General features: G+C 44.2%; 1 protein-coding gene across 9 annotated transcripts in view; it reads left to right on the forward strand.

The window, feature by feature from the left end:
* The first annotated feature begins 1545 nt into the window (after positions 1–1545).
* The window catches only part of LOC103734458 (natural cytotoxicity triggering receptor 3 ligand 1), a 54844-nt gene continuing 40323 nt past the window's right edge, over positions 1546–16066 (forward strand). For 4 of the 9 annotated variants that reach the window (XM_029563645.1, XM_029563647.1, XM_008833395.2 and 1 more), the window contains exons 1-3: positions 1724–2010; positions 12509–12846; positions 13807–14145. In XM_029563645.1, coding sequence (XP_029419505.1) covers positions 12555–12846; positions 13807–14145 — 631 coding nt within the window. In that variant the 5' untranslated portion in view covers positions 1724–2010; positions 12509–12554. Of the gene's footprint in view, positions 1699–1722; positions 2011–10317; positions 12847–13806; positions 14146–15202; positions 15699–16066 lie in introns of those variants that run through there. The other 5 variants (XM_029563652.1, XM_029563646.1, XM_029563651.1 and 2 more) reach the window with 5 other exon arrangements.

The following is a 16066-nucleotide window of genomic DNA, read 5'->3' on the forward strand; positions in this document are numbered from 1 at the left end:
GTGATGTTACAGGTTTAAAATTTATTTACTTATATTTAGTGTGTGTGTGTGTGTGTGTGTGTGTAGAGGCACCTGTGGGTATGTGCACATGAATGAAGGTGCCAGGGAGACTGTCAGATCTCCAGAAACTGCAAGAACTCTTAACCACTGGGCTCTTCAGTCCATTATATATATTGTTTTGTTTTGAATTAGGGTCTCCCTGTAGCCTCAGATGGCCTTGAACTTACTATGTAGACTAGGCTGGCCTCCATCTCCCAGAGATCTGCCTGTCTCTGTCTCTCAAGTGCTGGGATTAAAGGTGTCCGCCACCACTCTGACCAGCCTCTTGTATTTTTGTCTTTATATATTTGTCTTTATTTTTATTTGATCTTTTGCCTTAGGACAAAAAAAAATTACAATTGGAAATCCTTCCTAGTTTAAAAGTCTTGTCTTTTCTTTCAACCTTTTTGACTAAAACATACCATCGTCTATCCTTTTAAACACTTCTCTGTCCTACCTATTGGATCGATTACTTACAACAGGCATGGGAACAGAACAAGAGAATCATTTCCAAAGCAATGCTGCCCTGGAACAAAGGAAGGGTGAAGAATTTATTAGCAGGGTCTATGTATAGATACCCATATGGAGGAGGGATTTTGGGGCGGTACAATCCTGTGCATGTTCGGGTCACAGCAAAACGTTTTAGCTGAAAATAAAGGAAAGGCATTTTGAAAGTGTTTTAGCCCAGGATTCTGTCGCTGCAGGTGTCTGCCTTCTTAAGAAATCATTAACCCTGAGGGGAGAGCAACACAAATAAGAGGTGTAGGTGGGGAGACAGGAAGCAAACAGGGTGTGACCTCATTCATAATTCTGAGACTGGGTAAGACAGTCAGGTTATTTTCTTTCTGTGCCAGTCAGAGCTTCAGCAAGGCACTAGCTCCCTCAACTCCTGCCCATGTCTCCAAGACATCCAAGACCTTAGATCTTCGAGGGACAGCACCTAGAACACAGTGTATTCTAGGAAGGCAGGTGGAGAGGTGTCCAGCCCCACAGGGGAGATAACAAGTCCTATATGGATTGGATGGTGACCCCACAAAGACACGAGAACCTGGAAAATGGCCTCATGTGATAAAAGGTCTTTGCAAATATAATTAAACAATCTCAGCATGAGGTCAGCCTGGATGCTGGGTGGGTCCACTTCTAGTGAGGGTGTCCTAAGGAGGAGACACTAGAGAATGCATTCCGGAGCCCAGCAGGCTCAGAGCCACCCCAAGCTGGCAAAGGCAAGGAAAGCTATTTTTAGTCCCTGAAGAGGAAGCAAGCTCCTACTGAGACAGGCTGGAAAGACTTAGAGACATGGCTGGAAAATTAAGGGACATGGGTTGCCTAAGTTTCACCCTGACACTCTCTTACCCTCCCACTGACATTCCAAGCTTTGATCTAGAGACTGTCAGGGAACAAGGCATTGTTTTGGCAGGTGGCCTCTTGGTTTGTGTAATCTGTCACTGATTCTAAATGTCAATGAATCTAAGTACCCTGGAATGCACTGCTGCTTACCAAAGTCCAGGTCATCTCTTAGGGGCTCCACTAGGCCCTGGAATTAATAGGAAACCACAGAGGGACCTCAAGTTCCAGGCTGGGGAGGTGCTACCCAGTATCTGCGTGCTATGCTTCTGAACTTTAGCATGCCAATTGGTGTGCTGGACGCCAGCCTTCCGGGTAAGAACTCCCCCAGCTTACTCTGCTCCTTGGACGCACCGGGAACGCGTGGGCCCCCCGCACTGCCCAGCAGGAGCCAGTTATAGCAAATCTGCTGTGCACCGACCCCACAGGTTGACTTAAAGTCTGGAGATGGATCAGCCTGTCTTTTGCTAGCCATTCTCCAGGAGATTCTGTGCAGGCAAGTTGAGGACGCACTGGTGAGTCAGGGCTTTTCAACCTTAGAGAATCCTGGGGAGACACATGCCAAGGAGCATTCCATGCCTGGTGATTTGTTTCCCCTCCCAGGAAAAGCTCTAGGAATTCTACAAGGTGAGGGTTTGCTCTTAACTTGAAATTATTTGTTATAAAATTATTATTGAAATTATATTATTTGCATAAAATGCCTTTCTAAAGGCAAAGAGATTTTCCAGAGATCAAACTGATGGAAAATGAAGGTTTGGGGGCTGGAAAGATGGCTTAGGGGTTAAGAGTGCTTTCGGCTCTTCCAGGGGTCCCAAATTCAGTTCTTGGCACTCAAATCCAGATGTTCACTTATAACTCCAGTTCCGGAGCATCTGCCTCCCATCTCAGGCCTCCAAGCAGCTTGTCCCTACCCAACACACATAAATAAAGAATAAAAATAAACCTTCAAAAGAAAAGAAAGGAAAAGAAATTGTTGCACACTGGCAATCCCAGCACTTGAGGGGGGGCAGAAGGATCAGGAGTTCAGGGTTATTTTATTTATTTATTTATTTATTTATTTATTTATTTATTTATTTATTTTGAGAAGGGGTCTTATGTAGTCGAGGCTGGTATCCAACCCAATATGTAGCCAAAGATGACCTTGAGCTTCTGATCATCCTGCCTCTACCTCTGTAGTGCTGGAATTACAGACATGAGTCAGCACACTTGGCTCATACGGTGCTGGGGGACAAACTCAGGGATTCATGCATGCCAGGCAAGCACTCTACTGACTGGTTATATCCCCAGTTCCCAGGAAAGCTGTTTTTATACTGTTAAAAATTGTTAGATCTTGTGGGGACATCTGAGTGGGGCACATAGCCAAATATTTTAGGGACATATCTGATTATTTTGCAGAGGGATGTCTTTGAGTTTTTTTCTTCCTGGAAATGGCTGGTTGTGCAAGGTGGACATGAGTCACCAAGAGCTCAAACTCCTGATATCTGAGTCTGTTTAGTAAAGAGAATTCTTTTGCTATTTTGCAACCCAGGCTGACCTGGAATTCTTTATGCAGCTGGGGATGACCTTGAACTTCTACCTTCTCATTGCTGGGGTTATAGGATGTGTTGCCGTCTTATTTAGCTACAGTAAATTTATTAAGATCAAGAAATCAGCATTTATACAAGCCATCATGTAATTATGGACTTTAGAAAATTTAGAATGTTACAGTGCTATTGATCTAATATGGCCCATTTTCAAACTTCACGAATCATAATACTCAGTAGTGGCCTTTTGTAGCAATGCTGTATCCATGATCCAGGATGTAATCGAGGACCACACTTGTCTTTTCGTTGTTCTGTCTCTTTATTTCCTTTAATCTGGAGCAACTCCTTAGTCTGTCTTTATTATAATAACATTAACATTTTTTCTTTCATAATTGAGATTTTGTTGTTGAGGATCAGTACCCAGACATTTAGATTCATAAGAATTCTTTTCTTTTAATTGAATATTTGGGATTTTCATACAATATAGTGTGATGATATTTAGATCCCCTCCTCTAACCACACCTCTCCTTGTTATCCCCCACATAATAGCTTACTGGCCAGTTATTTTTTTAGTTCACAGGATTCACATCTGGGTTAAGATCTATAGATTCTAATTTGTGTCCCCAAATGTCCTTCAGTGGGGGTCCATCCACTGGAGCCTGGTTAACCTACCAAGAGTGGGGTTGGAGCTTCTTACCCACTTCCTCATGTCTATACTGGGAGTTTGTCTAGTTTGAGCTTGCATGGGATTTGTGCATGCTGTCACCATTGCTGTAAGTTCATATGAATAACTGACCAGCTGTCTGGAAAACTCTATTTTCTTGTGATCATTCAGCACCTCTGGCTCTTAAAGTCTTTCCACCCCCTCTTCTGCAATGATCTTTGAGCCTTGGGAGGCAGAAGCTTGATATAGGTGTCTTATTTAGGGATAAGCACTCTGCAGCCTCTTGTTCTCTGCACACTGGCCAGTTGTGAGTTTCTGTGTTAATCACCATCTGCTGTATAAGGAAGCTTCTCCATTGAGAGTTGAGAAATGCATTCATCTGTGAGTATAATAATAACTCATTGAGTCAGTTTAATACTATAATTATTTAGTAGAAAACTAGTATTAGGCTCTCCCCCATATCCTGTGATCTGTCTAGCCTCAGGTTCCTAAGCCTGATACAGTGTCACATATGGGCTTCATTCTAGGAAGTGGACCTTAAATATAATTAAAGAGTGGTTGGTTACTCCCATATTTTAAAAAATTACTTATTTTTATTTTATGTGATTGAATTGTTTTGCCTGCATATATGTAAGAACAAAACATGTATGTAATGCCCGCAGAGACAAGAAGTGGGCACTGGATCTGTTGGAACTGGAGTTACAGCCAGTTGTTAGCTTCCATGTGGGTGCTGGGACTTGAACCTGGGTCCTCTGCAAGAGCAGCCAGTGCTCTTAACTGTGGAGCCATCTCTCCAGCCCCATACAGAATTCTAACACGCATGCCCAAAGCTAAGGAGATAAGTATTACATTTTCCTTTAAAACAGTCACTCCAGCCATGCTCCAGCTTCAAACTTGGTGGTACATTTTCATTAGGAGAATCTTGCATAGCAATACTATCAAGCGCCGATAATCGATAATCTGCACTCAGCTCACACTGCTTGACAGTTTTATGCCTTATACACTCCATACTCAATTTTCCCACCCTTCACAGTACATTGTTGAAATTGTTAGGAAAACTGGACCATCATGACCAGAGGTACTACAGAGGGCACACAGTTCTGACAGGGAGATGACCCATGAGTAGTTATTAGAAAGCAGTTCTTCATGCTAAAAACATGGGACTACTAGTTATTTAAATTATTGAAGACACATTAAATGCACAATGGAGACTCCAGATTGCCATTTTAGTATGCTTTGTATTATAGGATATAAAACTAACCCTCCTCTATGTACTGTTATGCTGACCCCCAACACAGTCACAGACTCCCATGATCAGCAGCCTACTATATTCTGGTTGTACCAAAAAATAAACAATTAATGAATAGCTTCACCCATTAAATATCATTTGCACTTAAAAATGGGATGAGGTGGCACTGTCCCCCCCATCTCTATATATATGTATATCTCAGAAAAATTATTTTTTTTGAGTTTTTGTGCATTTCATGTAATACATCTTAATCAGATTTAGACTCTTCCCCGTCACCATTGCCCAGCAAGTTCCCAGAGGCCTGAAAGCCTCTGTTTCCTTATATTCAGGCACCAACTCTGGCTCTTACAATCTTTCTGCCCCCTCTTCCACAGTGGTTCCTGAGGCGTGGGTGGGTGAGTTTCCGTATAGGAGTCCTATCCAGAGACACGAACTTTACAGTCTCTCAGTCTCTAAAGCTTAGCCAGTTCTGGCCTTCTGTGTGCATCACACTGTGCTGTATGAGGAAACATCACTGGTGAGGTTGAGGGACGTATTAGTATTTTCTCCACCCTGTGTAGGTGTAGAGGTTCCATTGTAGATGTGTCCCTTAGGGCTGAGTATCTCTCAGACTTATATTCTCTGTGTGTGACCAGTTGTGGAACTCTATAGTAGCCTCTGTCTGTTGTAAAAAGAAACTTCTTTGATGAGTGGTGTATGGTATATTTGTTCCTGGGTCTGTCTGTCTGACTCCTGACAAGTATGTATGTCTTCTTGGCTATGGCTTGCGGGGGCTGTTAGGCTCAGAGAGTGTGTCCTGGCAGCCCTAACAAACTAGGCTCTAGACTTTATCATGTATCCTCAATAGGCTAATTAAAGAGACTTTAATGGGGGCTGGAGAGATGGCTCAGCAGTTAAGAACACTGGCTGTTCTTGCAGAAGAACTGGGTTCGAATCCCAGCACCCACATGGCAGCTAACAACGGTCCGTAACTCTAGTTCCAGGGGATCTGACAGACTCTTCTGTCCTCCACGGGCATTGCGTGACATGGGTGCATGTACCTACATGCAGGCAAAACGTGCATACACTTAAAAACTAAAATAAAATAAATTAAAAATTAAAAAAATTTAAAAGAGACTTTAATGAAAAACTTTAATATTTATTTTATCTTTTTTTGATCTTCCACCCCTTTTCTTATTTGCAATATTTATTCCATGAAATGATGAGTTTCATTATCCCATCTGGTCCCTTCTTTTTCTCAAATATCCCTCTTCAATCTCCATGTCTTTTTCAAAAGATCTTGATTCGGGGCTGGAGAGAGGGCTCAGCAGTTAAGGTGGCTGCTCTTGCAGAGGACCTGGGTTCAGTTCCCAGTACCTACATGGTGACTAACAATCATCCTTCACTCCAGCTCCATGGGATCTGACTCCCTCTTCTGGCCTTCACTGGCATTGCACACACGTGGACTACATAACCTGTAGGTAAAACACTCATACACATAAAAAAAAAAAAAATTTAAAAAGATCTAGATTCTACATATGAGAGGAAATATACAATAGTTGTCCTTCTAAGTTTGGCTTATCCTAATTAGCATACTGACCTTTAGTGTTGCCTATTTCCCACTAAATGACATATTATCATTCTTCTTTATGGCTCAGTAATACACCACTGTGTTTCCACACCATATTTTATTTATCCAGTCTCCATCAAAGGGCACCTAGTGTGAGTCTGTAACTTAGCTATCGTGACTAGTGCTGCAATAAATGTGTATACAGATGTATTGGTGTCTGATGACTTAGATTCCATTGAGTATATACCCAGGAGTGTTATAGCTGGGGAAAGGCATTTGCCACCAAGCCTGAAGATCCGACTTCTATCCCCAGGACCCACACTGTGAAAGGAAAGAACTAACTCCTGCACATTGTCCTATAACCTCTACATGAGGATTATGGTGCGTGCAACACACACACACACACACACACACACACAAAATGTAACTTTTTTAAAAAAGGAAATTACTGGAGCTGGAGAGATGGCTCAGCAGTTAAGAGCACTAATTGCTCTTGCAGAGGACCTGGGTTCGATTCCAAGCACCCACACGATGGCTATGAACCATTCTTAACTCCACTTCTAGGGGAATCCAAAGCCCTCTTCTGACCTCCGAGGCATTACACGACATGGGTGCACTCAAATACATGCAGGAAATACACTCATATACATGAAATAAAAATAATAAATAAAATATTTTTTAAAAAAGGAAATTACAACAAATATGCAATTTCCTCATTTTAGTATAATTTGAAATGAACATGGAGGTTGGAGAGATGGCTCAGAGGTTAAGAGCACTTCCTGCTTTTCCGGGGGACCTGGGTTTGGTTCCCAGCACCCACATGGCAGCTCACAATTGACCTGTAAGTCCAGTACCAGGAGATCTGACTCCCTCTTCTGGTCTCCACAGGTATACGTGCACTTACATACACACAGGCAAAACACTCATACACACAAAATAAAAATAAATAAGTTAAAAAAATGAACATTACATATACCAACATGGATTAAAACAATATTTTCAAGCACATGCAACACTGGAAGAATTATTATGTATTCATGTAATCAATAACAATGTAACAAGTATTGGTTGAAATTTCTGTGTCTTTGAATCTGTATCACATTAGAATCCAATCATCAGGGCTGAGGCTATAGCACAGTGTTGGATAGGCATGTCCTCTGAAAGAACCAGCAACAGCTAAATGTCTGAATGCTAAGAGACTCCATACTAATGGAGGGAGACAGCCACCCATCCCATGCAATTGGTCAGCTTTAATTGCTTGAGGGGAAGGGTCTAAAGACAGACACGGAGGAAGCCAGGGAGGTGGCAGGAAAGTTGCCATCTTGGCTAGGGCACCAGCGGCCGTGGATGTAGGAAGCTCAGCCAAGATGTAAGGAAAAAAGCCCACGGGTGCATGCCTTTGTCAGTAAGCCTCTTCCAGACATCATAAACTCTATACAAAACCTGAATACACTGTGTTGGTTTTATCAGTCGGTCATAAGGACAGCATGGGGGGGGGGCGAAGAGGGGGGTCATAGTGCGCCTCACAGAGGGCCTGGGAGCTGAGAGCAGGTCTCCCAGAAGAGAATTTGGTTTTACACACAGTAATGGAGTTCAGCATGCATGAGGCCTATATTTGCTTCTCAGTCCTACCAAAACTAAGTAAAGAAATCTAATAAGGCTGGGTTTAGTAAAGGCCTTATTAGTAAAGAAATCTAATATGGTGGCACACACCTTTAATTCCCGTACTTGGGCGGCAGAGGCAGGTGGATCTCTGTGAGTTCAAGGTCAGCCTGATCTACATAGCAAATTCCAGGCCCGGAGACTGGGAGACACTGTCTCAAAAAGACAAAAAAGAAAAAGAAAAAAAAAAAAAAAGAAATCTAATAGCTGATTTGAAATTTTAAAAATGGTTCAAATATAAATAAGTCAGGAAGAATTAGAGCAAACCTCCAGACTTGAAGAATTTTTTTCCAAAATTAAAATTAAGGCATTTCTAGTCACATTTTACAAAGGTTATATGTATTGGGTTTTTTTTATTATTTTTGTGTATATGAGTGTATCGTTTGTATATATGTAAGTGTACCCATGTCATACAATGCGCGTGGAGGTCAGAAGAGAGGGTTGATAAATTCCCCTGGAAGTGGCATTATGGATGGTTGTTAACTGCCATGGGGGTACTGGGAATCAAACCTGTGTCCTCTGCAAGAGCAGACAGTGATCTTAACTGCTGCGCCATCTTTCCAATCCCAATTGTTTTCGGTAGGAAACAATGTAGACCAGGCTGGCCTCCATCTCACAGAGGTCCCCCTGCCTCTGCCTTCTGAGTACTAGAATTAAAGGTGTGCATCAGTATTTAAATTAAAAAGCTTTTTTAATTTTAATTTTAATTTTTTTATGGCAGTGTTGGTGATCCAACCCAGGGCCTTGCACATGCCTGGTTAATGTTGTCTTTATAGGAAGACTCATTCATTTGTTCTTAGTTAAGGTGGGCTAGGTGAAGGTTACAAAAGGTGGGGGGGGAGGGGAGAACTGGAGGGGGAGCAGGCAGACAGGGTAGGAATCCAGCCATCTGTTCTCTAAGTGTTCCAGACCCCAGTGAGGGACAGTGTGCAGAACACAGTAAGTCATGGGGAGACAGGTGGGGACATGGGCCACCCTCACAGGGGAGACAAGCCCTGTATGGATGGGATGGTGACCCCACAAACGTGGCACCTGGGAATGTAGCTCATGTGATAAAGAGTCTTTGCAAATGTGATGAAATGATCTCAAGATGAGGTCACCCTGGATGGTGGGTGGGCCCACTTTCAATGACAGGTGTCATTGATGCGGTGGGGCAGAGATGTGAGGGAGGCCGAGGCTGGAGGATGCAGCAGCCAGTGCCTGCCCAGGAAGCAGGGTTCTGCTGACCTCAGGCCGCCTCTGAGTCAGCAGGTGCACAACTCTTTTCTGCCAGGGGTGGGGTGGGGGGTGGAGCCACCAGTTGCTCAAGGGCAGTTGCGTCAGCGCTGGCCTCTCTGCCTGTGCAGCTCACCTCAGTCCCCAGCCCTGGGATTTAACCTCTGGAGTCCTGTCTGCACCGAATAATTTCTAGATCTGTAGGACACCGGGCAAGCAAGTTCGGGAAGTGCGGATAAGTGACGGAAAAGCACACAATTTCCTACCTTTAGAGGATTCCGAGGAGGAATCCCCATCCACGCCAGGAAGAAAATTCATTCCAGGCGTGGCGGCGTTTTTTTCTTCTCTCGAGGAAACACTCTAAAAGTTCTACATGATGAGGGGTTGCTTTTAACTTTTAAACGTTATTTATTTTTATCCCCCCCCCGGGGGGGGCATGAATGGCAGTGCTCGTGCTCTGCAGATGAAAGGATTTACCAAAGACCAAACAGATAGAAAAGGAAGATTTAAAGCTAGGTGTGGTAGCGCGTGCCTGCAAATGCATCCGGAGTTTAAGGCCATCCTGGGCACTTTGAGACTGTTTAAAAATAAATAAGTGGAAAGAAAAAGAAAGAAAAGGAAGATTTAAAAGTTTGCACAGGTTGCAGTGAATGAATTCCTGGAGAAAGAATCCTGAGGCCAGGAGGAACACACATTTATTTATTTATTTATTTATTTATTTATTTATTTATTTAGATGCTGGCCTGGAACTTAGTTTGGGGCCAAAGATGACCTTGAACTTCTTTCTCATTCTCCTGCCTCCACCTCCCCAGTGCTGGGAATACAGGCACACACCTCCACAGCAGGTTTATGTAATGCTGGGTGTGGAAGCATCTACATAAGCATCTACTAACTGACTATATCCCATCTACCAGGAAAGCTATTGTTTTAAGATTTTTATTATTTTTATTTTATGTGTATGAGTGTATTGCCTGCTTGTGTGTAAGTGTACTCAAGTGGTTCAGTGCCCATGGAGGTCCAGAGAGGGCATTGGATCCTGTGGAACTGGAGTTACAGACAGTTGTTAGCCACTTGTGGGTACTGGGATTCGAGCCTGGGTTCTCTGCAAGAGCAGAATGCATTCAGATGAGTCTTACCCAGATTTACTGACAAGATCTAACAACTTGCCTTTCAATTAGTATAAAAATAGCTTTGGGGGCCAGAAAGATGGCTTAGTGGTTAAGAGCACAGGCTGCTCTTGCACAGCCATCTCCTTTGCACACAGTGGAGGACCAGGGACCTTGGATGAATGAGATACTCTAGAACTAGGGATGAAAAGATCAGATGGTCTGTTAAGATAAGGATGGAGCCAGGCATGTAGTTTCCATTGAAGCTTTTGGATAGTGGCCATAAACAGGTTAGCACAATTCACAGAACACACTCTGAGAAACACTGGTGTAGAGAGACGCAAACTGAAAACAACCGTATAAACAAATAGCATGTGCTTTTTAAAAGTGCCAGTGTTGCTGGACATGGCGGTGTACACCTTTAATCCCAGCAGAAGCAGGTGGATCTCTTGGCCAGCATGGTCTACGTGGTGCATTCCAGACCAGCTGGGGCTAGAGAGAGAACCTCCCTCAAAAAGATACCCCCCCAAAGTGCCAGTGTTAATACAGATACCATACTCAAATTTCATTATTTACGTCGGTATTGTCTTTTAGTAGTAATGCTTTCTCCATAATCCAGAATTTACTCAAGGCTATGTCTCTTTTGTTTTTTTAAATCTGGAATCCCCAACATTACACAAACCAGGCTGGTGGCACACACCTGCAGTTCTAGAAGCAACTGTGGACGTAGATGAGGAAGATCGGAAGCCCGAGGTTGGTGGCTGGAGATATGGTTCAGTGGCTAAGAGCACTGGTTGCTCTTGCTGAAGATCCAGGTTCAATTCCCAGCACCCCTATGGCAGCTACCAGCAGTAACTCTGGTACCAGGGGATCTGATGCCCTCTTCTGGCCTCCATGGGCATTGCACATACCTGGTGTACTTACATACATGCAACTGAAGCTGGAGAAACCATTTTGAATAAAATTATGGGTGGAACTTGGAGACACAATTACAGAAACATATTTCCAGAGACAGTTCCATCAGCACAGTTCCAGGAGACAGATGGTTCCAAGAGATCTCTAGGGGAACCAGTGGCCTCCGAGTTCTGGCATGCTCTTATAAATTAAATGTGAGTCAGGCTTTTCTGTTCAGGAAATTGAAATATTGGTGTAGTAACACCACAGACATCTTAAAACTTAATCACCAAGTAAACCTAATCAAGAGTTTGCTTCGTGAGGCCACAGACCACTTTGTGGTTAGTTTTATTTTCATTTTTCTTTGTTGGTTTTTTGAGTCCCACACTCTCCTCAACTATGTTTTGTCTCAAACTTGAAGTAAGCTTTCTCAGCCTCTCAAGTGACAGATTACAGCATACCACCATGCCTAGTTTCTGGAGTGCTAGGTAAGCACTCTACCAACTGAGCTAGAGCCCTAGCCCAAAAGGTTTTTTCAAATCAAAGTACATTTGTTACTTTTTTATCACTCAGTGTCAAGAAGTGTGGTGGGAGCACATGGCCATGAGCTTGCATTTGCTAACTCTAGTCACCCTCTTCCTTAGACCCCACCCCTCCCCCAGTTTATCGAGGAAGACCTGAATCTCAAGTCCACCAAATCTGGATGTGCTGAGGCTGCAGGAGCCCAGACCCCAGTGTGTAGGGCTATGAAACTAGGGCAGCTGGTCGAGGCCATCGAGCCTGGCATACTTCTAGAGGAGTTGAGGCCCAGGTGGTCACATGTTCCAAGTCCCCAGACTCCTCCTTTGTAAAGAAAGGAACCAAGACTGAGGCAGGACAGTCCTTCTCTTTCTGTAAAACACCATAAACAAGATTGTTAAAAATGATACTGGGCTAAGCCTTCAGTCCAGTGTTCTTGTGACCTGTGTGTAAGGATTTCATCCATCCCGATTTTATCTCTAGAGACATTCACTTCTGCAGCTACAAGCCTGTCCAATGGACTTAAAAATGTTATCTCCTCTTCAAGGATAGAATGTTTTGGATAAGAAAGAGGAGTATAGCATCCCATATTTTTCTAATGTCTAAACCTCGGTTACACATAGCGAGCCCTGAGACACTTGGGCGAACCTGGGCACTTACTCTCTTCAAGTGCTTCTGATTCTCCTGCTTCAGAAACTCGCTGACTTGGCTTCACTGACTCATCCTGACCCTGCTTTCTTTCAGCACACAGGTGCGCCTGAGGCCCACCACGTGTACAGGAAGCTCCACGATGCCATGTAGAATTGCATGTCCAGATGTCCAAGATGAGACTTTGCAGAGCTGTCAGAGAAAGTACAAATACACCAGGGCGGGGCATGTTGCTCTGTTTCTTTTTTGTATGGTAGAGCTTCCCCAGCTCATTGGCTGTAGCCTAGGCCCAGCCACAAAACTGGGAGGGCAGGGTGATCCGGTTCAAACCAGTACTGTGAACTCAGCATGGATGGCAGAGGGGCAGGCTGGCTTCATGGCCTGGAACCTGGTACGACTGCTGCTGCTGCTGCTCTGGTCCATGCCCACTACAGGTAGGATGTGGACGGGTGGGGAAGAAAAGGAAGGCTACAGTGGTGCCAGCCATCCCTGCTGGGCTCCCGTGGGCCCCACCTTTTATGGTCACCACATGCCAAACTTTGCAGGGCCTCGACTACGGGCACCTTTCTGCAATGTACAGATTTGCCGACCGATTCCACAGATAAACATTCAAGGCCTGTATGTGCAGTATGCCTTGACTGTGTTCCTGTTGATGCCCTTTCACCCATGATGCTGGTACTGAGGGGCTGGGAGAATTGGAGGAGGAAAAACTACAGCTCATCTCACCCAGGCATCTTTAGTAAAGTCTTTACTGAGGCCTGGTGAAACTGTCTTTGCTACCCGGTGATATTCAAATGGCCTCAGTTCTCCAACTTGGGAGTCTAAGATGAAGGGGCTGGTTAAGCTTGTAGGATAACTTTACTATGTCTTCATAGCAGAATAGGAGAGGTCTCTCTTCTCATACACAGGCTCTAATCAGTTCAGAGGGTTGCCACCTCATGACGTCATCATCTCCCAAAGCCCCTACTTCCAAATGCTGTATCAGTGGGAGTTTGGCCTCAGCATAAAAATTTGGGGAGGGTCCAGACATTTGGTCAACAGCACATCTATGTAACATGTTAATAAATTGACAATGTAACATTCTTAAGATGGCAACATTCCCCAATTGATCTATAGGCATCAATATATTTTCTGTCTGAATCTCTCAGCCTGACTTCTATGTAGAAATTGATAAGCTGGTTCTAAAATGCATATTGAGTTAGTTGTGGGAGCCCTCTAACAGCCAACACAATCATGAAAAGGAAAAATAACATGGGGGAAATCTATGTGGGTTAACCGGGGACTGTAAAGTTAGAGCCTCCTTCCTGATCTTCTCCCAGCCCAAGGGCTATTTATGACACAGTAGTGACTGAGTACCAAGAGCCTCCCGTAACTGAGCTCTGTTAATGCCGCAGGTGCTCTGGAAGTGGAGATGGCAGAGGGGACACAGCTGGTATCCCGGAATGACAACGTCATCATACCCTGCAAAGTCCCTGGTTCCCCACACCTGGACACCGAGACTATGGGAATCGTCTGGTTTCAGAAGAATGAATCTGAGGTCACAGTGTTTGAGCTTTATGGAAATCACCTAAAGGCGTTACGACCTGGAGCCATGGTGTCAAGGTTGGGACTGGAGAGGGGCGACGCCTCACTCCAGCTGCCTGGGGTCCAGCTGTGGGAGGCAGGAGAATACCGGTGCAAGTTGGTGGTCACCCCTGAAAAGGCAGAAGGGAAGACCAGGCTAGAGGTTATGGGTGAGTACCTGAGGGAAGTTTCTTGCCATCTCATTATGCTGAAGCTAGGGGTGGTGATACGGATGACTGAGCAAAGCCGGAGTTGGAGTATGGCTGGAGCGGTCAGCTGGGATGATGTAGTGCTAGGTACATGCTGAACTTGAGGAGGAAGGAAGATCTCGAATTCAAGGCCTCCTTGTTTTGCACCCTTTTGCTGAGACTGTAGCTCAGTTGTGGAGTGTTTGCAGGGTGTGTGCGAGGCCCTGTGTTCAGTCCCTAGCACTGTCCAAATGAGGTTGTCACTCTGAACTTAAGTGTCCCTTTCTGTAAACAAAGGCATTGGTCTCTATAAGGGTTACATAGTCTGTGAAGAGCTGTCCTTATACATGCTTTATATAAAGACATGCTCTATAAGTCCAGTGACTGCCATAGTAATTAGGATAAAATTCACCTACTCTGTGGACAGTCTGTTTTCACTGAAGAGTTGCCTCTGTGGGTGTCTGGGAAAGGAGAGAGGTGCCAGGCTGGGGCTCACAGATCTGATTTCTAATCCAGCTATGCTACTCTCTATCTGAGAGACTGGACCAAACATTGGATAGCTTTAGAATGAAATTTTCCATCTGCAAAATGGGCTGATACCTCCTTAACTCCCTCATGATAACTTGTGAAAGTGTCCATCCAAATGCCTGTGGTGAGGTCGTTAGGTTCCCAGGAAAAGCTTGCAACAGCCCCACCACCTCTTTGGGCTCTTCTTTCCTGTTTTTGTTTTTGAGACAGTGTCTCATAGAGCCCCATCTAGCCTTGAACTCATTATGGAGCAGAGAATGACCTTCAGCTTCTGGTCCTCCTGTGTACTGGCATAAGCATGCACTATCATGCCTAGTTTATGGGGTGCTGGGGGTGAAGCCCACAGATTCCTGCATGCTAGGCAAGCACTCTACCAACTGGTCTCTATCCCCATTCCCTTTCCTCAGTGATAAACTATCTCACAGTGTGGTGCAGATTCTTGCTAGTTAGGGGTGCTGTTACCTCATACCACTGCCTGCGTTGCTTAAGCAACAGGTGTTTCTTTTCTCAGGATTCTGGTGCTAGAAGTCTGCAGTGAATGAGTCAAAAGGTTGATGTATCCTGAGGCCCCTCCCCCAGTCACCTCTGCCTCTTCTCCTAGTCTTTTCTCTGTATATGTGACTGGGTGCTGAGAATCAAACCTGGGTCCTCTGGAAGAACAAGTTCTTAACCACCAAGCCATCTCTCCAGCTCCCGTGTGCACCATTTACAACAAATAAGCCTCAACCTAATGACTTCATTTTAACTGAACTGCTTCATGGATGGAGACCCTGTCTTCAAGAGTCACATTCAGACATACTTCGAGAGATGACATGTGAAATTTAGTGGTACCCATTTCATCCCATGACAGAACAGCATCCATGACCTTTCAGAATTCCCCATTTATACATGTTAATTTTGGGGGTGCCTTGGAATAGTAGAGTTCATTTATGCCACAGTTAAAAGCCTGAAATAACAGTGACTTGTAAAAAAATTGTAGAGAAGTCAGATGTGGTGGCACATACCTCAGCTGTGATTGAGGCAGGAGGATTCTTGAGTATATAGCAAGACTTACTTTTTAAAAAGGGTATGTGTATATATGTATGAATGTGTGTGTATGTGTGTATATATATATATATATATAGAGAGAGAGAGAGAAATTTGGTGTGGAGTTAGAAAGGTGGCTGCAGATATAAGAGGGGCTCAGTGGTTAAGAACACTGTTCTTGTAGAAGACCCGGGTTCAAATCCCAGCACCCACATGGCAGCTAACAACTGTCTGTAACTCTAGTTCCAGGGGATCTGACAGTCTCTTCTGTCCTCTGAGGGCATTGCTTGACACAGGCTCATTTACCTACATGCAGGCATAACACTCATACACATAAAATAAAAATAAT

The sequence above is a fragment of the Nannospalax galili genome, unplaced genomic scaffold (genome assembly GCF_000622305.1).
Source record: "Nannospalax galili isolate Female #2095 unplaced genomic scaffold, S.galili_v1.0 scaffold1857, whole genome shotgun sequence".
Lineage (NCBI taxonomy): Eukaryota > Metazoa > Chordata > Mammalia > Rodentia > Spalacidae > Nannospalax > Nannospalax galili.